A 25740-nucleotide genomic window follows, 5' to 3' on the forward strand; every position below is an offset into this window, starting at 1 on the left:
AGCTCGGTGCTGGATCCTGGCACACTTCACTGCCAATGCTTCCTTCAGTGACTCATGGCCCTGATTGCCAATTTCATTCCCTTTGATGGAAGCTCTGTTCTGCCCACTTTGGTTAGAATTCACAATCAGAAAACTATGAAGTTAGAGCGTTTGAAAAAGCATGAATTTGGAAGGATAAGAAAGAGGTGGGCTTGACAGTCCTTTTCTTTAATGAAATGCCTTTTGGGAAAATTTGTTCCCCTTATATTAGCACTTTTCTCCACCTTCCCTCTGGGGTTCCCCAGCCCCTTCCTCCCCACAGATTTTTGTTTGGTTTGTTTTGGGTTTTCTTTGGGTTTTTTGTTTTTTGTTGTCCCGTTCATTAAGTTTCTAGCATGACTGGTATCAGGCCCCAATTTAAGTCAAAGCAGCTTCTCAGCAGGTCATTTAGGTTCTGAGCTTTCATATCGCAGAACATCTTCCTGCAACTCTAATCCAGGGGTGCAATCAAGTTTTTAGCTCTCTTTTGAAACATAGAAGGAAAGGACTTTATCGGCTGCCCAAGGCCCTTTAGGATCAGTGTGATGCTGAAGAACAGCCCAACTCTCCTGGCTATTTGAATGGGCTGTTTGTGAAGAAGGAAGCAGCCCTGGTTGGAAAAGGCCTCTGTCGTGAGAGGTCTCACCCCTACTTCTGTTGCCTCTGTCCCGGGCTGCTCTCCACGCACAGCTACACTGCCCGCGTCATTTCTTTAAAACAGGCTGCAAAGAAAAAGCAAGTGATAAATAAATGAATAACAGAGACTAGGTATTATTTGATAACAGAAGTCATTCACAAAACAGAACTAGCCTTTTTTTTCCATTGTAGGTTCCCTCCCAATTACCCTTGCTAAAAAAAAAAAAGACACAAAACACGTGTGCAGGTGCGCCCATGCACGCACACACACTCACACACACATACATTCCAGAGTCCTTTCTAGAGTTTGGCCTTACGCTTCCCCTCTTATTCTCACCTTGTCTTTGTTGGGCCCTACACCCATACCTCTCTGCTACACCAAAAAGCATCTTAAGGATCAACGCCTCCTAGCCCCAGTGTACACAGAGAAAAATGAACTTCAAAGTAGCCTTCTGGCAAAGACCAGTGTATCCTAAGATATTTGTTTCATGGAGTATAAAACCAGCTTAGCTCCTTGGACCTGAGTTACCATATGGAAGGGAGCTCTTTTCTTCTATCTTTTTCCCTACCCCCAATTCTAGAAAAGAATAATTTTGTTGTCCTCTATCTTTAATAATGGTTCGTGAGTCCCCCACTTTTCAGCCATCACATCTTCCCTGAGGTCACTGGGTTTGTTGAAAACTTCACCAAGACTGACTAGTTCCTTCTCAAGTACACGCACAACCAGGCAACTCCCTGACTTTGTGGTAAATCCAAAGATGACTCATTGGGTACCAGTGAGCTGCTTACCAGTCCCTGACCTAGATCTGTCAGGATATGGTCTTCATGTCACTGCAAGCAAGAAGGAAGATGAAAATGGCATGTCCTCTATCAGCAAATAATTTTGAAATCTTGTAAACAAAGCATGCAAACATATCACTATCTTCGTGTGTAGTGTCATTAACATCCTCTTGTCCCCAGCATGAACGTAAGTCATGAAAGGTAATAACCTGCTAGATTCATAGACTGTAATAACACTTTTAGCCTTAAAAGATAGTAGCCTCTGGGTTCTGGGCTTTCCCATCTCCTGATGTGGAACTAATCATAAGTCTTTACTTCTGCAATTTGATTCAAAGACACCTCCCTATCCTTAGAAGACACACACGTAGAAGGAAACTCTCTTCAGAATGGGTTCCCACTGGTGTCTCCTGAGAGGCCTGTGTCAAAACCAGAACGCCATGCCACACTTACAATGAGAATTTGAATCAGGGGTCCCCAACTCCCGGGCAGCAGGAGGTGAGCAGTGGGCAAGCGAGCAAAGTTTCATCTGTATTTGCAGCCACTATCCAGCACCAGCATCACTGCCCCAGCTCCACCTCAGATCATCAGGTATCAGATTCTCATAGGATCACCAGCCCCTGGTGCCAAAAATATTGAGGACCGCCGATTTAAATAATCCACATATTTGGAAAACCAATTACGATCAGATGTTTAACTTCTCTTGAAATCTAAGCAGGGGGAAATACGTGAACTGTCTGAGTGGCCAGTGCCATCACACTCAGAGCCAAGTGCATCCATCTCTACTCTTGGATAGACCCTGTCCCTGAGTTCTAAGTTCCAGCTCAGGCACCACTTGGTTTCTCTGCTGTCTCCTGTAATAGAGACCACGTAGACCATCCTCCAAACAGCGCAATTGATTAGATTGTTTTCTTGCTGTGCTAAACACAGGAACACTACATTAAAAGTCTGATTTGTGTTTTTATAGCACCAAATCTTCCTGTGTTGGCATTATCTAAAGGAAATGTATATGAAAATTTACTTGAAAGAGGAAGTGAAGCTGGGAAGGGAGAGGCTAGGAACCAATGTTTGGTCTCAGTCATGTGTAAGAGAGAACAAATATCCAAGTGCAGGAATTCTTGACTTCAAGTGAAGGGTGATTCAAAATCCTTCTCAAGACAAGAATTCCTGCATCTTCCCTACCAAATCTTTGAACTTCAAATTACTGCTGATCAGGTAGGAGAGAGGAGTTTAAATGATTTTCTGCTCACCTTTTGGTGGAGGATCTAAAACAGAAAAATTAGTGAGAAGGAGTACGATTGTGACACGTGGCAGTCCAGGAGGCAGGAGACCCCTGACCTGAGCCCCGCTCTGCCGCTTTGCTGGCTTGATTGTCCATCTCTCCAAGGAGAAGACAATTGAAGTACGTCGAAGATTTTCAGATTACACTTTGAAGGTCTGAAACATAATTCCTCAGAGATGATTCAGAGCCCACAGGTGTTCAACAAAAGTGGTTTGTTTTTTGTTTTCTATAAGGTTAGCTGTAGCTTTAAAAAAAAAAAAAAAAATCACTGCGAACCAGCCATCTCTGAAATGCTGTGATTCTAATTTAAAAAACAAATAAATAGTGCTGAAATGATCCCAGCCTGGGTGACAGTGTAACAAGGTGTGTGATTAAATATACAAAGAAGCCTAATTTGGATCCTGTCTGGATTGTTTCCCATTATAATTCTCAATATGTGCACAAATAATATAGTGTACAATTAGCAATTGTAGCCCGGCCTGCTGAGAGTGTTACCTAGCTGATTCTGCTTTGGAATTTGATGTGGAAAGAGCAGTAGTTTGGGAATCCAGAGATCTAACCCACTGGAGTGGCATAAAATTAAAGAGGAGAAGCAAGATGGCTTATTTGAACTATGGTGGAAAGAGCTGGCCTGGGAATTAGAAGACCTGTGTTATAATCTTGACCCTGCTGCTAATTTGCTGTGTGCCAAAGGTTTCTCCAACTCTAACATTCTCCATACTTGCTCTAGTGTCTAAAATTGCTATCAGTAACCATCGGAGATTGTCTAAATGGCATTTCTTTTTCATTGCTTTAAACCCCCTGGAAGGCAGCATTATCGCATGTGCATACCAGGACGTGCACATGCAGGCTTCACTTAGGCTCAGCCTCTGACACGTGCAACAAAGACAAATTGCTCCACAGCCCTGGAATTGTGAGAAATCTGTTTTGTTTCTTTTCTAAATTAGGTCAAATGTGGCTCCAATCTAGCGAGCACTCACCAAGATCTGCAAGAGGTCTCTCTTAGTTGTGTTATATGTTCTTGTCTTCTCCCTTGGATGTTAGTCCATGCATTTATTCAACAAGTATTTATTGTCCAGGCACTGTTGTTTGCACTGGGAGTACAACAGGGAACAAAACAAAGTCCTACCCTCTTTGAACTTAGTCTCATAGAGAGACAAAATAAACGAGTAAATATATAACATGTCAAGTATTAACAAGGACCAGGAAGAAAGGTCAAGTGTAAATGGAAATAGGGAGCACAGGGCATGAGAGTCACTCTGTTGTTGAGTTGTCAGGGAAGGCCTCGCTGAAAGAGACATTGTGAAGAAATGTGAAGTGAGAGAGTGAGCTATATAACTACATGGAGGAAAAATATACTCAGTAAAGGACACAGCAAGTGCAAAGGCCCTGAGGAAAGAGGTCTTGTTCTGTTAGAGGACATGCAAGGAAGCCAGGGGTTGGAATTGAGTGAGGTACACTCAGAGATGGAGGGTTTGAAGTGGGGGGTGGGGCGGACATGAAAGCCATCATAAGTTTGACTTCTTGAAATGGGAATTCACTGGAGAGTGTGAACTGAAAACTACAATGATGATCTATCTTACAGTTTAATGGGATCACAGTGTGGCTGTTTGGCTGCAAGCTAGAGAAAAATGAAAGATCAGTGCAGCTTTGGCTACCACACATGCTACATATGAACTTAGCCTCATACTAAAGAATACAGGTAAATCCAAGCCCCACTGTCATGCCATTGTCCTATGACACACAAATTGAGAAAAGAAAATGCTTGTCCAAAAAATTAAATTAAGATATATTACATGCCACCATAGCTTGCTCAGGATGCCCCGATTAATGAAATGATTGAAATGATATTCTATTCACCCCCACAAAAAGGGAACAAAGAAAACCATCTTCACCTGTGCCTTCCCTGCTCTAGCCTCTCAGTCCTGTTGTCATGTGGCTGTCTGATCTCCAGGTCCTCTGACCTTGCTGCCTCCTCTGAATTGTTCTGTGCCTTCATCACATTCCTAACGTGACTACACACCCTGCTTCTTCTGCTGAGGGTTCATCTCCTTCCTGCCAGTGCCCAGGGGGTCAGAATCTCTATGCATGTGTGGGCTGGTGGAGGGACACCTATGGCCTGAGGGAAGCCTTGAGCTTTCAGCAGACATTTGCTCATCTTATGTGCCTCACAGCTATTTCTGCTCCAGTTCTGTAGCTGCAAGGACTCAAGGGGAAGCTGCCTAATGTAGAACTCCAGAGGGACCACGCAGGCAAGGTCTGCTCTGCTCTCAGGCTTAAGGAAAGTATTCTCTTACCTTGTCAGCAGTGCCAACTCACCTCCTTCACCAAGGCTTAGCCTGAGCAGGGAACAGAAACTATCTCTTAGCCTGGTCACGCTCTCTGCTTCCAAATTCTCGCCCCTCTTCCCTAGGGCCTTGGGTGGAGTGAGGACAGGGAGCAGAGAAGTAGGAGAAATATTTTTGTAGTTTCTAAATCTCTTTGTCCTAACCCTGCTCTCTCATAACCTTAACTTAAAAGGAAGGTATTTGCTACCTTTGTTTTTTGTTTCAGACTTGTCTGAACTGGAGAAGGCCTCCAGGATACAAGCAAATGAACCGGGCAGGCGGGTGGGAACCACTACCATTAAGGCTCCCACGATAATCCTGCCTAGTTGTCCCAGCTCCTGACCTTCAAAAACAGAGCCTGGCTGGATTTGTCTTCACATGGGTAATTTGGACATTTTAACCCAGTAATACTGAAGCCACCGTTAACTCCTTCTAGGGTGGAGGAGACCCAATGCAGTAGCTCAGGGCTCTCTTCCCACAGGAGGCAGGGAGGGCAGGCCCTCTTGCTTTGGCTGATGAGTGCACAACAGGAAGAATGACTGATTTCTTCCTGAGTATCATCTGTTACACAGTTAGATGATAAATTTACAGCAGCAATAAGCGTGTAAGAGAAGTTCTCAGAGGGCCCCGTTAGCCCTCAGGGTCCGACACTGTGCCAGACGTTAGAGATACAATAGGTAAAACAGTCCCTGCATGGAGGAGGTTCAAAACCTACTTGAAGAAACAGACATTTCAACAACTAACCCCAGGGATGGCGAGGCGCTATCCTGTGTGGCGCCAAGGGGGGCTCAGAAGAGCAAGAATCCAATTCTTAGAAGGGGAAGGCTTCACAAAGGCGGTGACACTGAGGGCGCTTTTTATTAAAATAACAAGCTTTTAAAAAAAAACGACACTCAATCTTTGTAATAAGTCAAGCAATAAGTGTCCAAAACAAGTAACAAAATACCTCAAGCTCCCAAACCCAGAAATAACCTGTATAAGCTCTTAAAACATAATTTAATGGACTTTTACAAGAAGAAAAGAAACTGCTGTTAAAAAGAAAAAACTTGTCATGCAAAGGCCCAAAGTATAAAAGTGACAAAAAGCTTGGTCTGCCTAGAATACAAAGTGCCTACATAAGGGTAGCCAGCCAAGACCAACCAACACCCCAGACAGGGACCGAGTCTGTTTTATGTGCAAAGCCAGTGCCTAGCGCCATGCGGTGGACATCCCATAAATATGCACTTAAAGAATAAAGTAGCACATGAAAGGTAGGCATGTTAAGCATCTAGAGAGGAAGAGAAGAAGGCAAAGGGGCCAGTCCATTAACTATAAAGAAATGAGCGTCATGCATCATGAGATGATAAAATAATAGCAACCCCATTAACTGCTCTTGCAATTCCCCAAGTCCAAGGCCAAGCATTTTTCCTTGTTAGCCCAATTAACTCTCACAACCGCTGTCCTTAAGTACTATTATTATTGTCATTTTACATCCAAGGAAACACCCAAAAAGGTTAGAGGGCCTGCCCAAGATCACCCAAGTAGTAATTTTGAGTCTGAACTCATGTTGATTCTCTTAACGTAGGGCTGCTATCTTTCCAAACAGGATCTGAGAGGTTTTTGGTCTTAGCAACATCAATGAGTTAATGTGCAGCCCCTTCTCCTCAAAGGGCTTTGCCCACTTGAATGCATAAGTTCTATTTAAAACAAATCTTAATACTGCTAGGGAACAAAATTCTACAGAGTAAATTTGAAGATCTAATTGACTTTATTAAGCAATTCATGAATGCAGCAGCACCCAATCTAGCAAATAGAAGGGCACTCTCAGGGGTTTATAGGAAGAGGCAGGGTGCAGGGGAGTTATTAGCAAAAAAAAAAGGGGGGGGGAGGAGGATTATTTTTAAACCAGGACATTTTCTTTTGTGGTGTAAGGGGAAGGCAAGGGTTTTGTCAAGCAATTGCCTCGTCTTCCTTTGGGGATAGAGAGGGCTCATATGACAGATTACCTTATTGGCCCTTGACTTGGAGATTTCAGACTGGTTGACTAAGATTATATTTCTGGAAGAAGTTGAAACTGAAATTAAATCAGGTATTAAGTCTAAGTTTGATAACATAGGCTTCAGTGCAAGTAATGCCATTGGGGCCTGTGGTTTCCTATTTAACAATACTTTAGAATCATATGTCACATTCAACCCCTGAAATCATTAAAAATGGTTAAAGGGAAACACGAGAACAATCAGGTTTAAAACATGTACCCTGTTTCCCAGGAATGAGTACTTTCCTTCCACTATTATAATGAATAATTTCAGACACCTATTTTGTGGTTTAATTGTTGATTAAATTAGTTTATGTACCATGGGGAGGAAAAGAAGAGCAGGGTGGAAGGGCACAGCCAGGGCTTGGAAACCTGGAGCTCTGCCTGTTCCTGGGAGCCTCCTTTGAGGAGGATGTTTCCCTCAAGCATGGGGAAGGAGGGATCAGAAGACCAGAGGCAAGATTAGTCTGACTCAGGCAGGCTGGGTAGATAAGAGATGATCACATGCAGGGGGAAGTTCTCTAGTGAAAAAAAAATTTAAGTAATAGTCAGGATTCTAAAGTTTGGTTCCATCTGCCCTTTCCGCATATCATCTTTCAAGTTCCTGTTTCATACACAGTCTCCTATTGGCTCCAGTGGCTCAGGACAGACCTGGGGAGCCTCTCTATTCCAATAAACTCAGCCACAAACTGGAGTAATGGATTTTTCCTATGAGGAGTCCTAGTTCTTACTCAGTCCCGAACTAAAGAAGTGGACAGAGACCCGAATTCTAGCTTTAGAACTGGTTGCTTCTGAGCCATCTCTGCTTTCTGCCAGGTAAGCCAACTCGCGGAGCAAAGGGGGTGCAGTGAGGACCTGGAATGGCAGAGCTCCAGGGAGAGCCAGCCAGGGACCTCCTTCCTTGGGGGCTCCTGTTTGAGCCTGGACACATACGACGAGGCAGGGGCTGGCCGCTCAGGGAAGAGGTGGGAGAGAGGCATGGTGAGAGGCTGTCTTCTCTGCTATCCATCTGGGAATCTAATTTCTTGTGGAAAGCAAAGTCAGAGGCTCTTCTTCACACCCTCATAATTCTCTTAGTGGCTCCTTCTCTTTGAACTCTCCCAAGATGCAAAGAGAGTTTCATGAGGTTGATAAGAAGAAAAGGGGAAGGAAATTAGAAACAAATTTTGAAAAATCTTCAAAGTTTAGGACACTTTAGGTAGACATGGGGGATAAATAACTGGCTCTGAAACAAGCAGGACTGGATTCATCTGCTCCAGAAAAGCCCTGTGAGCGAGACAGCCAGCAGCTGGGGGCCTCTGAGGGCAGGGTTTCAGGGAGTGTGTGTGTGGTGGGGGTGCTGAAATGGTCTCCAGGAGCCCTGCTAAGCTAGCATCACGCCATGCTGTGGTAATACCTAGAACAGAGGTTCTCAAAATGTAAAACACAGATCAGCTCCACCAAAATCACCTAGGCAGTGTTTATGAAAACAACCTTTGTAAACCTGGAAGCTTATAAAACATTAAATGCCTCGGAAACCCAGGGTGAGCAATCACAAATGCCCCGTCACCTTGCCCCTCTTTAATCACACTCCCTACGGACCACAGTGCACCTGGCCAATCCAGGGAACAGCAGGTGCAGGAACGTGTTTTCTTCTCTTATTAAGAGCTAAGCAGCATTTCCTGTGCCCCATGCTTCATTAGCACATTGGTGGTATCCGTTTCCTGTCCCTGACTCTCTGTTTCCATTCTGGCAAAGCATGTGCTCTTTTCTCTCTGCTTTGGGGGTTGGGGAAGACAAGCTTCTCACAGAGCCTTTCTCAGGCCTCTTGGCAGCTTCCACCTTTGTGCCCCTCACACTTGCACCAGAAGGCAGAGATTGTGGCTTCTCCCTGACCCACCTCAAGGGCAGCATCGCGCCCCAACGAACTCTCCCCTCCTACCATGGGCATTGTAGCCACATCCAGGTATAACCAAACCTGCTGTTTTTGTATTTGAGATCAACTCAGCCTGATGTTTCAGGGGCAGAAACAAGGTAGAGAGTTTGTTGGGGGGAAAGAAAGTGCTAGAAATAAAGATTGAAAGTTTGAAATCAATAGACTTTTATTGTGAGGGACTTTGATGAATAAAGATATAAGAAGAAAAAGTTGAGAGTAAAAAAATTGTGCATTAGGGAATGTCCCAAACAAGACAAGATCAAGAGGATTTCTGTTATTCATATACTGAAAATAAGCGGTTCTACTGCACAGGATTATATATAAAATACAAACCTATTTTGCCTTTTCCCCTGGGAGTCAGCAATTTAGGAAAAGCCAGGAAACATGGCAGACATGCTGGCTAGCTGATTACGATTAAGAAAAGGCTTAGAAGGAGAAGCTGAAGCCAGAGAGGTTCCTGTGACAATGGATGCCCTCACCCCAACCCTTTCAGAAATCAGAGGGACTACTTCGGAGCCCAGTACTCTACAGGTCACTCTCGGCAGGCTGGACAGGTGAGTAGCTCAGGGTGGCGAGCTTCACCCTTCTCTGAATTACACAGAGGGCCCTGGTCTACCTTGGGGGGCTTCTACTCGGCAATGCTACCATCTCCTACAACCAGGCTCAGGTTCACTGAGACCATGAAACTCTAGGCTCAGAGAAGTTTGCTACTGCTGGGAGGAAAGGAATAGATATTGAGGAGGAAAAGGAGTCATTGAGGGAGAGAAAAGCCATGATAACACGGGATTTTCTTAGAGCTGGCTGGATTTGTCACCTCTCAGAGGCCCCAATTGCAGCCCTCAATCTTTCCTATCTCAGGGCTCACCAATTTCCCTTCAGAAAAATGCTAGATCCACCCTTATGAAAATGAAAGTCCCACTTTTCCCAAAGATGTGTTTTTAGGTTCTAAAAGATTTGTCGTGAACGAAAAATGTAGTCATAGATATAATAAAGATATGTCTTTAGGACATAAAATTTCACAGAACTAATTGTAGATATCAATTTCACTGCTATATCTTTATTTTCAATATCTTACAAAAAAGTCCATTAGCAGTTGAAACTTTAGAAACACTGGTAGGTATAAATGTTAGCGCTATGATAACAGTACAATTCAATGATAATAAATTTTAAATCACTTAGTTTGGGGAATAATTGTTATTACCATGACAAGCACATGTCACTTTGCAGACAGACAGGTGCATTGATGAGGAATGAATTCATAAAATCAGAACCCTGGAGCACCCACCCCAAAGAAGAATTTCTGTATTTTTTCACTTGTTTATTACTCATTCACTCATTCATTTAAGAAATTCTTATACCTGACACTGTTCGAGGTAGCAGGTAAACAAGGTACACAAGTCCATAACCTCCTGGTGCTTACAGTCAAGTGGGAAAGTTGGATAGAATCGGTAAACAATGTATAACATAATGTCAGTCATGAATGCTATGAAGAAAAACCAGAGCAGGGTAAGGGGACTGAGAGTATTCAGGTGTGGCCAGGGAAGACCTGTCTGAGGAGGTGACATTTTAGAAAAGACCCAGATGAAATATGGGACTGAGCCATGCAGACAGCTAGGAGAGAGAGCAGCAGGTCTGAGACAGGATGGGCTTTGCATGGGCAAGGAACAGCAAGGAGTCCTAGTGGTCAAAGTCAAAGGGAAAGTGGTAGGAATGAGGTCAGAAGGTAGGCAGAGGCCAGAACGTAAGGTATCATGAAGTCTTCTCTGGGTAGGGACTATGGTTGTTATCCCAGGTATGATGGCAAGTCATGGAGGTTGCAATCAGAAAAGGGATGTGATCTGATTTACTGTTTAGAGGATAATGCAGACTCATGAATGAAGATAGTATATTGGGGCTGAGAGGGAAAGCAAGGAGACCCTTTAGGAAGGTTATTACAAAGGTCCACGTGGAACACGCAGTGACTTAGACCAGGTGGTGGTAGTGGAGGAATGAGAGGTGATTGGGTTTGAGATAAATGCGTAGGGTTGAGCAACAGAATCTACTGGTTGACTAGAAGTGGGACTTGAAAGAAATAGACAGTAAAGTAAAGGACAGTCTTAGACCGAGCTACCAGATGATGGGAAACACCAGAGGAGGAGCGGGTATATGGGAAAACAAGAGTGCTGTTTCAGATAGATTGGGTTTGAGATATCTGTTAGGCAGCCTAATGGAAATATCCAGTATAGAGTTGGATAAAGAAAACTAGAACCCAGAAGGAAAAAAAAATCCCTGCTAGATTACCTGGTTCCTAATATTTAGGAGTAGCAGATCTGCTAGTGATTCCTCCTATAACCTCAACTGGCTTCTTGCTGTTACAATAAGCAACTCAGAGCCGTAAACTCTGACCTCCAAGGGAATTGCAAACAGCACAGAACTTGCTCAGTGCATTTCCATTGGTTAAATCGCACAGAACAGAGTGTTGCTTGGAGATCAGTCCCACAAGTTGGTGCTGTGAAGGCTACCCAAGTGCACACCAGCTGGGACTCTCACAGAGCCACTCCTTAATTGTAAATTGGGTAATCCTCTCCTCTGGGAAAGATGGGAAGCCCAGGAGTAGGAATGAAGGGAAGCAAGGGCAGATGACTTTGCAGATATGGAGGCCAATGCGATGCAGTGAAAAGAGCATGATCTTTGGGCCCAAACCCACCTAGACTCACATTCCATCTTTGCTTCTTCATACCTGTGTGATCTTTGATATGTAACTTTACCTTTCTGAGTCTAAATCTCAGGTTCCAGGTTCCATGGCCACAAAAAGAGATGGGATTGTTGCAAAGGTTAAATAAGTACCACATGCAAACCCCAGGTATCCAATATGCATTCACATGGGATAGCTTCTTCTCCTGTGCCCAATTTTCCTCTGTCCATGAAGAGATGACGCTCTTTCACCACATAGCCCACTTCACCCAGCCTTCCCTCACCTGGCTCCCATTCCAAATCCTTGGGCTCAAACTCCTAAAGGAAGCATATTCTCCAACTTTCCCACCTCCCATGGCTGGGGCCTAGCACTCAGTTTTCCTCTTAGATCTGAAGACCAGAGCATCAGCATCTTTTCTGGGCTTGCGGGACTCCTCGCCATCCTCCTGGTCATCGTGGTTCTCTGTGTCCTGAGGAACAGGAATAAACGGAAGAAGCGTGAGTTCTTTGTTTGTCCAAAGTTGAGATACACTAGGACCAATAATCTAGCCTGCCATTTAAAGCTCAATTTATTTTCCAGGGATAAACTATTGCACCAGGGAGTCCTTTGTTTTTATCTGACACACTGGTCCTTGATTTGCTCAATGTCCTAGGCTGTGGTTCCAAAGGACTCAGTGCCGAATATAGTTCTATTTGGAAAGTCATTGCCCTAGTACCTCTGGGCCCCTTTTTTCTCTTCCTGCTCTGTCCGCTGAGTCCCTTACTCTTAAAGCTCAAGTAGAATTTGTTAAGTCTGATAATGTAGTTTTTATGATGCAGGATGAAGTTGGGGAATAATTTCAGCGACTATTCCATCCCCAAAAGTTTCCTTCTCTCATTGCTGTACAGGGCAAGGTCCTTACCTGCGAGTTACTGTCATGCCTTTGCTGACTCTGCCTAGACCCAGACAACGAGCCAAAAATATTTATGACTCCTTACCCCAGAGGCAAGAAGAACAGGGTAAGTTTATTTTCCAATCCATGGAGTCCTGACATACAAAACTCCTAACCCCAGAATGCACCTCTCACCACCCAGAAGCAACTCTCTCTAAACTTTCAGAAATTTCTGACCTTCAGGGAGCATGAAGAAGAATGGGACAGATAGACTACAAGATGCGACTCCAATGAAAGAGCCTAGAAAGCTCTAAAAAGGAAGCAGGGGTTTGTCTAAGTTTAGGGTTTTGATTTTCCTTGATGTAACAGAGGACAAGTGAGTATGTCTAGGGATAGACAAGACATTCAGAAGGAGAACATGACCACCAGCATTCCAAGCAGGGAAGATTCTCACCAGGAGCCTCCTCTTCAACCTCCCCACTCTTGTGCTAGTGTTCTCCGGCACCACAGAAGCTGAGGAGGGCTCCAGGTCTCAGAGCACATCATCCATGTAGTTCTGACCCTCTCACCACACACAACACCAGCCCCCCAATAGCAGACATCACAAAAACCCACTGCACTCACGATGCAGGGAGTGTTAAGGCTGAAGCTAGGACTGGCTGGCTTTTGTCAGGATTTGTTCTCTGGCCTTTCAGGGAGACATCAGTCAAGGAGCACCTGTGTTTTCAGTACCGAGAGCCTCCTCTCCAGAAACTCTGACAACCCTCCCTTGGCGCATATGGTAAGAGTCACGTGACATGACCAGCCCCTCTCTGACAGAAGAACTGAGGTGAAAATGTCCTAGGTCCCAAATCTTATCACCACAAACAGCATGCCCTTTGGCACTCGCCCTTGTGGGTTATTAATAATCAGGAAGACAAGCCTCAGGGAGCTCAAGTAGAAACATTAAGAAAGATGGAGCAAGGGCCTGAGACTTTAAGAAGGACGGGAGGGGATGAGTACTCCAGGACATGATGTTAGAACTGCAATGGGTTGTTTTAACAAAGACATGATAAATGTCTTTCAAATGAGTGTCATCTTCTTCAAAGTAATCATCCCAGGAGTGTCACAGATATTCCAGCATTGTCGTTAGTGCTCAAAACAGATTTAAAACCCTGCTTTGGGAATTACTTCTGGGATTTACGTCAAGTTATTTCAATTAGCACTATAGCCAGTATAGAAAGTGTTTGATCGAATGGGAGCTATCCTTTGAGGCATGGGTCCCTAGCCCCTGGGCCATGGACCCATACTGGACCATGGCCTCTTAGGAACTGGGCCTCACAGCAGAAATTGAGTAGTGGGCAAGCGAGCGAAACTTCATCTGTATTTGCAGCCGCTCCCCAGCACTGGCATCACTGGCTCAGCTCCACCTCAGATCATCAGGCATTAGATTCTCGTAGGAGCACTGGTCCCTGGTACCAAAAAAGTGAGGGCCACTCTTTTGGGTTGCAAGGGGAGGGTTCCAACTGATAACAATAACTCCATGTGTCATGCTCTGAAGGCAGGAGTCCCACACAGTGTGGGGCAGAGGCACAGGGGACAGCAGAGAGACCGCTTTGAAGATCAGGGTGCTCATTTCCATAGATAAATCTTTGTCTGCTTGTTAAAGAATCAGTCCCTTCAGGCTGGTGGTCATCTCAAGCAAATGCAGTTGCTTCTGATGTTTTCTGTTGTTATCCAGCCTCTCTTTACCACGTGGCCACTTCCATGTTGCCACCTTTGTTCCTTCTTCTCCTGCCAGTCCCATCCTTGAGCTCCACTGATAAAGTGCAGGAAAGAGGAAACCATTTCAGGACTCGGGTGGGTCTTGAAGGGATTTTGCATCTAGAGCTTAGACTTCAACTCAGATATATGTTTAGCTTGGACTAAATGTTTGAAGGACATTTTGAGCCAGTGGCCAACATTTAAAACTCTAAGTCCAGATATCCAGCTTTTCTTGAAAATTCAGATATTCTATTAACATCAGACCGCATCCTAAATGACCATAACCAGCTGATTCTATGTATCAGCTGCCCCTTAATAATGGGAAGCATTTTTTAGCGTTTTCTGTGTGCCAGGAGATATTCTAAACACTTAACATGTGGAAATCCATTTACTCCTCATGAAAAACTTATGCCATAGACACTATTATTAACCCCATGGAGGAAACACAGCACAAAGAGATTAGGTAACTTGCCCAAACTCAGCACAGAGTGGTGAGGCTGGGATTGGCACCCTCAGTCTGAGCCTGTCTTTACCTTTAACCACTATGCTATGTTGCCCCTCAATGCGCTCTGAATTGGCAGGCTCTCTCAGTTAATAATATTATCCCCACACCCCATTGAACTCCCACATTATGCCCAAAAAACAGTTACAATTTATCATCACATTTACACTGTTGCTTTCCCTAATTTCAGTCCTTTTTGCTCATATCTACCTAGCATCTAAAGCCTTGCATTTGGAGATCCCTGATTCAGTGCTTTTCTGCAAGATGGTGAACTGGGTGAAGAAACGATCAGATAGCAGTACTGGGTGGGGAAGAAGAAAGGCTTTGTTCTTGCTTCTGCTTCCACCCTGTCACTGGCTTTCTTTTCTTTCTCATAGCCCTCCCAAGCAGACAATGCCCTCCAGGTGCACAGAGCCCATAGCCATGCTGTGAGCTGTGCTATGGGCATCTATGACAATGCCACGGAAGCCCAGATGTATGGCAACTCCACTCCCTCAGCACACTACATCAATGTCAGAGCACCTGGAGACTGCCTGAGCATCTCTTCAGAGGATTCAAGAGATTATGTCAATGTCCCCATAGCAGAAGAGGTTACTGGGACTCTAGCTTCTACCAACACCCTCCCCAGGAAACTTCTTGTCCTCCCAAGTGCTCAGGAGCTGGAGTCTACTGAGGAAAAAAATGAAGGCTGTGGGGATGTTCATAACAGCACTAGTTTTTGGTCTCCAGCAACTGAGAGCAATGATTCACTCAGCGATGAGGAAGGCTCTTCTCAGACCTCAAATGACTACGTCAGCATGGCAGGGTTGGATCTCAGGGCCATCCAAGGGGAGCATCCCTGGATGTCTTGTCAGTGCTGCAGACATTATATAGATGTCCCTCCAGCAGATCTCAATGGAAGCCAGCAGCAGACAAAAGAAGTGACATCCTCAAACATAGACCATGTAGAGGGCAGGACAGATGGTCTAGAAACCCATGTCCAATTCCTGGATTTAGGTGATTATGTGACTTATCAGCCATCTGCACGAAATGAGAACAGTCAGGTGACAAATGGAGACTCTAATGACTATGAGAATATGCTAGCTGTCAAGTTAGAAAGCAGGGACTATGAGCAGGGACCAGACACACAGCTCCTTCCTGATAAATTAAGATCCCACCCCCCAGCTGGAAAGCTACATGGAGTAGTCTATCCTGCCAGATCCAAAGCCACTACAGGTCTTCTAGTGAAGACACTTGACCCATCCTAGTATTTCAGTGGATTCATTCAGTTAGGCTAAAAAGAGGCTGAGAGGAGTAGGGAGCTAAGAGGCTCGCAAAGCAATGGTTTGGGAAAGCAAGAAAGAAATTCTTCTCAAGTAGGGTGCCATTATCTTTTTCATATCAGTCTAAGAATGTTTGCTGCCATTACCTTTTAGGACTGTTAAGAGATAAAAAAAAAAAAAATGCGCAGTACTTTAGTGCACCGCGCTAAAGTAGTCTAAAATCATTACCTGCACTCATACCACCAAGCTGCAAAGCAAAAATATGGATTGTTTTGTAATCAGGGCAGAGGCTAAGGGAAGAGACAAATGGGAGTGGGGTGGGGGACAGTTTCTAGTTTAAAATGAGGGTGGACAACCAAATGCTGGACAGGATGTGGAGCAACAAGAACTCTCACTTATTGCTGATGGGATTGCAAAACATAACATCTACTTTGGAAAACTGTCTGGCAATTTTTTATAAACATTTACATGACCCAGTGATTGCACTATTAGGTATTTACCAAAATCAATTGAAAATTCTTGTTTGTACACGAGTTTTCAAAAACCGTACATGACTGTTTACAACAGCTTTATTAATATTTGCCAAAAACTAGAAATAACCTAGATCTCCTTCAGCAAGTTAATATATAAACTGTGGTATATTCATATAATGAATATCCATACTCAACAGTAAAAAAGAATGAACTATTAATTTATGCAACAACATGAACTAATCTTAAATGCGTTTTTCTAAGTGAAAGAAACTAGACCTAAAAATCTACATATTGTATGATTCCATATAGGTGACATTCTGCAAAAGGTGAAACTATAAGGAAAGAAAACAGGTTAGTGATTGGCAAGTTTGAGAAAAGGATCAGAGTTTACTACGAAGGAATTTTTAGAATAATGGAGCTGTTCTGTATAGGACTGTGGTGGTGGATACATGACTCTATGCATCTGTCAAAATGCAAAACAAAACAACTGTATAGCATACAGAGTGACTTTTATTGAGTACAAATTTAAAAAAATTAACCAGGCTGTCAGGGGAACCAATGATGAAATACAAGTTGTGACAAATGAATCTAACTGTACTACAAATATATGTCATAACATCACTGAAGCAGGGAGTGAGGAGGAGCTGGCCTAATTAACTTTGGAAAACAATGTTTTTACTTGAATTGTAAGATAAAGACATAAAGAACCCTACATAAACACTGTCCCCTAGTTAGTAAATTTGTATTTCACAGGAGTATGGGTTAGCAACCCTGATACTACTTTAAGTGTTTATTAAGGTTGAACAAATAAGTAAATAAATATATTATAAATAAGGGGAAGCAGGTTTCTTACTAACAGAGAAAAATGACAAATGAACAAGTAGGAAAGACTCCGATGAACTCTGGTGCTGGATTAGAGTTAGGGGTACAGTTGGAACATGCACACATATATATGAGTAGACACAGTAATAAATATAGGTATAGGCTAGTATTCATACATTTCTTAGCTCTGTCCACTAAGGGCCCCAAAGCAATGTCACCCCAGTAGCGATGAACACACTAGCACTCAGATCTTGGTTTCTAAATATTCTCCAATGAAAGGAACCAGACAGAGCTCCTTGGACAAATGGCTCTTTCCAGGCCTGGGGCAGAGAAAACACAGAATGAGCTTGACCATCTTGTAGAAAAGGAAAAGCAAAGCAAGGAAAAGAGAAAAGAAAAAGGAAGAAAAGAAAAATAGAGAGGAGTGGGTGGGGGAAGAAAAGACAAGATGAGGACATGTCCAAAGAAGCCAACTGAAAGAGCTCCCAGAGCAAAGCCAGAACAATTTGAGCAGTAAAAATAAATAACATAAATTTATAACTCATAGAACAAAATAAATATTTATAATTGACACCCATACCAATGGTCAAATAAATAAAATGGAAGAAAGGGATAAAACTTCCTTAAAGATAAATTACAAATAATAAACATAGAAGAAATGGGGGAGATCACCATTAAGACACCATAGAATAAATGCTGTGGGTAAGTTCTGATGAATGCTCAAATTAGTGAGTGACACTTTTAGGAAAACTAAGATAGTTGCAGAGCCTCAAAGGCTCTTCTCTAAAATATTTATTCATCACTGTGATCATTTTAACACATGTCCACAAATTATTTGATATTCCCCCAGAACTTAATTCCCTTCCTTGTCAATGTGGGCTGGATTTAGTGGCTGTTTTCTAATAAATAGAATATAAAATGGGGGAGGGGGAGTAAATTTGGAGTGGAGAAACTTGGCAGATACCACCTTGATCATGTGATCAAGGATAACTCACTGGTATGAGTCATATTGCTATATGATCAATAAGACGGGTACTTCACCTCTGTGGTATTCTTCAAATCCACAGCCCCATTCTTATCATGAGAAAAAAAAGTTAGAGAACGCAAATTGTATGACATTCTACAAATACCTGAGCAGAACTCTTAAAAGTGTTAAAGTCATGAAACACAAAGAAAGGCTGAGAAACTGTCAGATTAGAGGACACAGAGGATACATGATGACTAAATATAACATGGTACTTTGGATTGCATCCTGATACAGAAAAAGGACACTAGCAGAAAAAACATGGTAAAATTCAAAAAAGTTATATTTTAGTTAATAGTAGAATATCAATGTTAGTTTCTCAGATGTTAACATTAAGGGAAAGTGGGTGAAGGGTATACGGCAACTCTCTGTACTATCTTTGCAACTTTTCTGTAAATTATTTCAAAATAAATAATTTTAAAGCATGAATAAAGCTGGGAGTGAAGACAAATGGCTCATCCCACTGAAATAAGTATGCTTTTGTTCCTTCTTCTGCAAAATGGATATAACATAAAGTACATCTGGTGTAATACTTCTGGGTGTTTGTTTTTTGCATTGTTTTGTTAGCATATATGTACAATCCCCCCTATCAATCTGCATCTTTTTGCTTACTGCATCATTAAGCCAAACATACGTTAACTTAAATCTATTTAAGTCCTTGGCATTCACCCTGGCTCTTAACATAAGGCCCAAGATAAAGGTGGGTTATTGATAATTGATGATTGATGATGTGATTTCAGTGCACTTACTTATAGCATAAAATGTTGAGGGAGGTTTTGCTGTTGTTCAGGAATGGAGGCTAAGACCTAAAGCTGAGCAGGTATAATGGTGTAAAACACCTCACATTCTGAGGTCAGAGTGCATCAACTGTTAGGAGTCAGCCAACCCTCTTCAAGAATTACTGAGAGTGGGAAAATTAGTCCTACCATATACCGTTCTCCACTTCACCACGTCTCTACTCTACGAGAGAGGACGCAGAGGTGACTAAGGCTAGCCTGTGAGGAGTTTGCTGGTCAGGAAGAGAGGTTCTTTTTTCCTTTGCTGCTCCCCATCCCTGGTGGTGGTAACCATCTCCTTCTTCAGAGTGCTTGATGCCCCAGGAGAAAGAAGAGAGCATCGTCAGAACTGAGAGAGTAGGGCTATGAAACAGCTGGCCACCCACTGTGGGGCATGGCAACAATAAGAGCATCACCAAAGGGAAGTTAGCTGGGTCTGGGCCATCTAGCTGGCACCACCTCTACAGGGTGCCAGGCAAGGGCCTCTAGGACTAATCTAAGGTGGCCTCACAAGCACTCGCATGGGTGCTAGAGACTGAACACTTATGTGCCCCTAAAATTCCTATGTTGAAACCTAATCCCCAATGTGATGGTATTTGGAGCTGGGGCCTTTGGAGGTGATTAGGTCATGAGAGTGGAGCCCTCATGAATGGGGTTAGTGCCCTAATAAAAGAGATCCCAGAGATACCCCTCAACCTTCCACTATGTGAGGACACAGCCAGAAGATAGCTATCTGAGTCAGAAAGTGGGCTTTCACCAGACACGAAATCTGCTGGTGCCTTGATCGTGGACTTCTCAGCCTCCAGAACTGTGAGAAATAAGCGTTTGTTGTTTAAGTCACCCAGTGTGTAGTGTTTGTGTTATAGCAGCCTGAAGGGACTAAAACTATGGAATAAAGGCAGATTATTTCAAGAGCTAGTTCTCTCACATCTCGTGACTGTACTGTGGGTAAATTTTTTGAAGGTTCTCAGATTCACCCCACAGGTGGCCAGCATTTAAATTCCTACCACACAGAGAGCACCATGTCAGTCTGGTGTTGATAGCTGGGGAAGCAGCAACAAGTACATAGAGAGGATGGCAACCTCACCCAGTCGAGTAAGAGATTTGTATCAGATGTGAGAACAAAGACTTGGACAGAACTGAATTTTAAGTACTGGCATGAGAGAATTCTCAGAACCAAGAGAGAATGAAAAATTACAGGATCAAAATAAGAAATCGTTAAGAAAGCTACCACCTGGTAGGAAAGGGAGGTTCAACCTACCACTGATGGGGAGTGGGTCCTAGAAAAAATAAACCCAACTCATGTTTATACCTCAATAAGCCAGTTATACTCACATACATGAGAATAATAAATTATAGATTATCTCATATTAGATAGGTAATTTTTCTATTTCTCGTTCTGAAAATTTTCACCAATGAATGATAAAAGACTTTCTATAGAATTATAATTCTTTCTTTCCCTTTATAGTTTTATTTTCCTACATTAGTTGCCAGGAAATTTTGAGTTGAATTGTATGCCCAATTGCAGTAGTTATCTGATCTTATATGCCTGATAATGCTAAACATGAGGAAATTTTTTCAAGATCAGGATGAGAAAATAGACATAAAAATAGTATAATTATAATTCCATAATTACTTAAATATAGTGAATTAATTATTCAAACTTATGTTATATTGATTGTGACCACATTCAGAATACACCATGAAATACAGAGGTTTGCTAAGTGTCCTCCTTCGCTCTGTGTCTCCCACCCTCTGATGGTGAGCAGAAGACAAAGTTTCATTGCCCCTCTGGCATGTCTCCCTCCCTGAGCGCTGCCTTAGTATCATGGAGCTTTATCATTACTTCTGGTTTTCCTGTGGGCTGAAGGCCCATACCGACTTGCAAATACTTCTAGAAACTCTGAGTCTTAAACCAACCAATAAGTCACTGTCACAGGAAGAAGGCAACAGTGTTCCTAGAAGACATGAACAACCAAGGAAACCTATCATATCCTTTCTTACTTGTGTTACTTCCGTATATTAGTTAACCCAACCACTCATGCTGAAAACAATGACATAGCAAGAAAAGGGAAAACAGGGTAAACCATACTTTCTTTTCCTTTCAGTCTTCCCTTACACTCAATAAGCAGAAGAGTGTCAGTAGAATGTCCGCAAATCAAAAAGTGGAGGCAACAATTCTGCTCACCAAGTATGATATGTGGGGCGCTCCCTTACCACCAAGAAATTCTCCAGCTGGGTATTCTATAATTCAACTCAGTACTGACACTATCTCCCCAGAGATAGCATCAGATTCCACGGGTTACAAGCTCAGTCCCAGTTGCAAGTCAATGTTGTCACTTGTCCTTCTGACTGACTGTCTATAAATCGGAGGTTCCCAGGACCCTGTCATTGGGTTCAATTAATTTGCCACAGAAGCTCATAGAACTCAGGAAACCCACTTGTTCACTAGATTACCAATTTACTGCAAAGGATATTAAAGGATACAAATCAACAGCCATATGAAGAGATATACAGAATGAATCACAAACAAAGGAGCTTCTATCCTTGTGATGAAAGCACTCTGTTTTACCAATCTGGAAGCTCTTTGAACCTTGTCCTTTTGGGTTTTATGGGGACTTCATTACATAAACACGATTGATTAAATCACTGGCTATTGGCAATATGTTGACCTTCCAGCCCCTCTTCCCTCCCTGGAGGTCGGTGGCGAGATGGAGGTGTGGGTAGTGGTGGGACTGAAAGTTGCAACCCTCTAATCACATGGTTGGTTCTCTTGGCCCTTGTACTTAGATGCAACCCCAAAATTCACCATTAACATAACAGATGGTACCTTTGTCACTCTCACCACTCAGGAAATTCCAAGGGTTTTAGAAGTTCTGTATCAGAAACAGGATGAAAACCAACTATATGTGTCTTATTATAAATCACAATCACAGGAGTAAAAACCATTGAGTTTTTTTTTGCGCGGTGTTACCATTGTTCTGGTAAGATGAAACACAATTATTTTATTCATAGTAGTTATAGTCTAGAAAGTAACCATAAACACTGAATTAGTGAATACAGAACCACACTGTTCCTAAGGGAAATATAGAGTTAGGTTCTTGGGAACTTCTGATTACAACATTTTCATCAGCTGTTCAATACATAACCTTGTTTTAAGTGTGTTTTTATTTAATGACACCTTATTTACCATATACTGTTGATTCATTAACATTGGAACTCACTGCCAACTGCACTATAACTCATGCCTGAATGAGGCTTATCTGGCACACGTATTTTCTCCATAAGATACATCACAGCCTTTTTGCCTTTCGAACACTAAACAGTACTTCAGCACTACCCTTGGGATTCATTTGAAACAGTGAAATCAACAAAAAGTACAAAACTGCAAAAAATATGGCACTAATTAAACCACAAAAAAGACTCTTGTTTACAGTTTGAAAGCTGAAACAAGAAAGCAGAAGTTTGCCTTGTTTAACCTCAGATAGGACCTGCATGTTGGAAGATTGAAATTTTTCCCACTCTGCACATGCTCATGTCTATGAATGACTAACAGTGACAAGAGTATTGGTTTTGAAGTTACAAATAAATTTTAGCAAGTAGGGAAATTCACAAACAGAATCTACAAATCATAAGGATCGACTGTATATATGTACAAGTTACAAAATAAAAATTGTGTAATTTTAGTGATTTGTATTTAAACTGGCATTGCACGATATGAAGATGAGTGGTAAAATTCGTGTTAACAACTTAAAATTCTAATGTTTCTTACAATGGCATTAAATAGAAAGTAAGAAACACCGTGACAAGTCAAGAGTGAGACTAGAAGGAAAAAACTTAATATTTTAGCACCTCTAACAGCACTTTGTTTTCATTTTTTGAACAAGGGGTCCTACGTTTTCATTTTGCACGGGGCTCCACAAATTATGTAGCTGACCTTGTTCCCCTGGGCATTCATTCCTTCCCTGCTGTTGGGTTTATGTGCTTACCTAAATCTCTTCACAGGAATATGGGACATTCCATCTCCCCTCCAACTACAACATATCCCTTGTCACAAGAACTCTGGCTCCATCAGTCTTCTCTCTCTCCCAGCACATTACGCCCAACTCTCAGTTTTGCTATTTTGAGTGTCAGCTGGCTAGATAGCAAATGGTCATCCCCACTTATGCTAACAGACTCCTGTAAGGAAAGACAGGTCCTAGGACAAAGGTCAAACAGACAAGGATTCTTCCATCTAAGCTTCCATTTTTCTATTCTTTCACATCAAGCAATGGACCTCTGACTGGTCCATTCAAGCAGTCAATTTATGAAAGTAATAAAATCTAAAATCATGGAAGTTTCAAAAAGAAACAAGGGGAGAAGTTATATAATCTTAGAGTAGCGAAAGTCTTTCTAAACATGAGCCCAAACCTAGAAAGCTATGAAAAGAAAGATTGATAAATTTGACTTCTGTATTAGTTCTCTGTTGCCACAAACTTAGTGGCTAAAACAACACAATCTTATTATCTTATAGCTCTAGAAGGCAGAAGTCTGAAATGGGTCTCACAAGACTGAAACCAAGGTGTCAGCAAAACTGTAATTCCTTCAGGAGTTTCCAGGGAAAAATTCATTTCCTTGCCTTTTCCAGTTTCTAGAGACCACCTGGCCTATCTTGCATTTTCAGAGCATACACTCCAGCTCTGCTTCTGTTGTTACACCTACTTTTCTGACTCTCACCCTCATGAATTTCTCTTATAATGACCCTTTGGATGACATTGAGCCCACCCAGATAATCCAGGATAATCTCCCCAACTCAAAATCTTTGTTTTAATTACATTTCTATATAAGGAGGCATATTCACAGGTTCTGGTATTAAGACATGACCATGTTGGGGGAGAGCAGGGCCTTATTTTCTCTGCCACAACTACGTAACAGATTAATATGTCTGACAATAGACGAATCTGATACTATCTCAAGCCCTGTTATAAGATTCAGAGGAGTAAAAAGATATGTCCAGGTGTCCTGGAGAACGTTTTCTAGAAGAGAAGAAAACCCATTCTTGACAATCTCAAATCAAGACATAATTCTCCAAGTGTGTTCTAATTTTGCAGAATCTTAGATGAAAAAAAATACTCAGCTGCTGTTGAGTGGAATGCTCCAAAAATGTCAGGTCAAGTTGGTTGCTGTGAAGGAGAGACTGTTTCATCATGTGACCGCAGCTGGACCCGCAAGCTAGATCCAGACCAGAACAGATATTGCTTCATGTACACACCCTCAGAGACTATCTGATCGACTTCTATGCTGGTTTCTTGGAACAGGTAGTTGCATTGTCCTGAGAAAGCATGTAAGGCATTCTTCTCTTTATCCATGGTAGGTCACCAGTACCCCCATTCATCCTGCCCTGTTCTATATAATTCTTTAGTGCCTGCCATGTAGCACAAAGGATATCCACGTCATCTGGCAGCCACCCAAGACACACTTTGTGCGTAAGTTCCCTTAATAAACTTTTGATGTAATGCTACAGTTGTCAGCCTCTTTGGTCTCTCAGGCCCTGGGAGATTTTCCCAACAGTTGATAGTATTTTGGGGGGTCATCTTCACCTTTACTGATTTTCCTTTTACTTGTTCTATCAGTTACTCAGAAAAAAGTACTGAAGTCTTCAAACGTAATTTTGGATTTGCCTCTTTATTCTTTGGGTTCTACCCATTTCGTCTTCAAGTATTTTGAAGCTCTATTGTTAGCTGCATGCACATTTAGGACCGTCATGTCTCCTTGGTGAATTGACTCTTCGGTGTTATTTAATGTCTCTATCACTAGTAATATTCCTTGTTCCAAAGTCTGCTTTATCCGACATTAACATAGCCAATACCCTTTCCTGCCTTCCTTACTTTTTCCCTTCACTTAAAAAAATGTTTTATTTTGAAATACTTTTAGACTTACAGAAAAGTTACAATAACAGAGATTCCCCACTTATATTTCACCAAATATCCCCTGATGTTAGCATTTTCTATAATTATGATTTAATGATGAAAGTTGAGAAATTAATGTATAATAGTATAATAGGTACAATAGTATTAACTAACCTACAGACTTTATTTGGATTTTACCAGGTATTCACCAATGTCCTTTTTCTGTTTCAGGATCCATTACAGGTTTCCACATAACAGTTGTTTACGACTTCTTATTCTCCTCCCATCTGTGGCAGTTCCTCGTTCTTGCCTTTTCTTGCAAGTCCTTTTATGATCATTACACTTTTGAATAGTACTAGTCAGCTTTATTTTTTTAGTTTAAATGAATTTTTTAAAAGGCAACCTACATGACATGTTTTTCTTGAAAGCAATGCCTCCTCTCCAAATAAATCAAAGTCAAAATAAATAAAGTGCTCAAGATAACATTTATTCCTATTTGTCTTAGTCGTAGTGTGTGGATGAAAAGCAACAGTTTGTTATGACAACAGAAAATAGAACCAAATTGCCAAATTTGTTTATCTTTCCTCATTTCTAAACCATCCTTAAAGAAAATCATATACAGAGTCACACCATTCTCATGGTAGTCCAGCAGAGCTGGATTCAAATTTTCACTAATAAAGAACTAGTAGTTTTTTGATATTAGCAAGGATGTGCTTGATGTGTTCTGTTGTCCCTG

The 25740-nt window shown here is 42.1% G+C and overlaps 1 protein-coding gene across 1 annotated transcript; it reads left to right on the plus strand.

Annotated features, from left to right (window-relative positions):
* LAX1 (lymphocyte transmembrane adaptor 1) lies at positions 1–19752 on the plus strand. The gene is made up of 5 exons (XM_016139783.2): positions 1–9523; positions 12031–12140; positions 12531–12641; positions 13210–13295; positions 15137–19752. Exons 1-5 carry the CDS (start codon positions 9435–9437, stop codon positions 16004–16006), a joined length of 1266 nt encoding a protein of 421 aa, XP_015995269.1. The 5' UTR covers positions 1–9434; the 3' UTR covers positions 16007–19752.
* The last annotated feature ends 5988 nt before the right edge of the window (positions 19753–25740 follow it).

The sequence above is a fragment of the Rousettus aegyptiacus genome, unplaced genomic scaffold (genome assembly GCF_014176215.1).
Source record: "Rousettus aegyptiacus isolate mRouAeg1 unplaced genomic scaffold, mRouAeg1.p scaffold_m13_p_17, whole genome shotgun sequence".
NCBI classification, from domain to species: domain Eukaryota; kingdom Metazoa; phylum Chordata; class Mammalia; order Chiroptera; family Pteropodidae; genus Rousettus; species Rousettus aegyptiacus.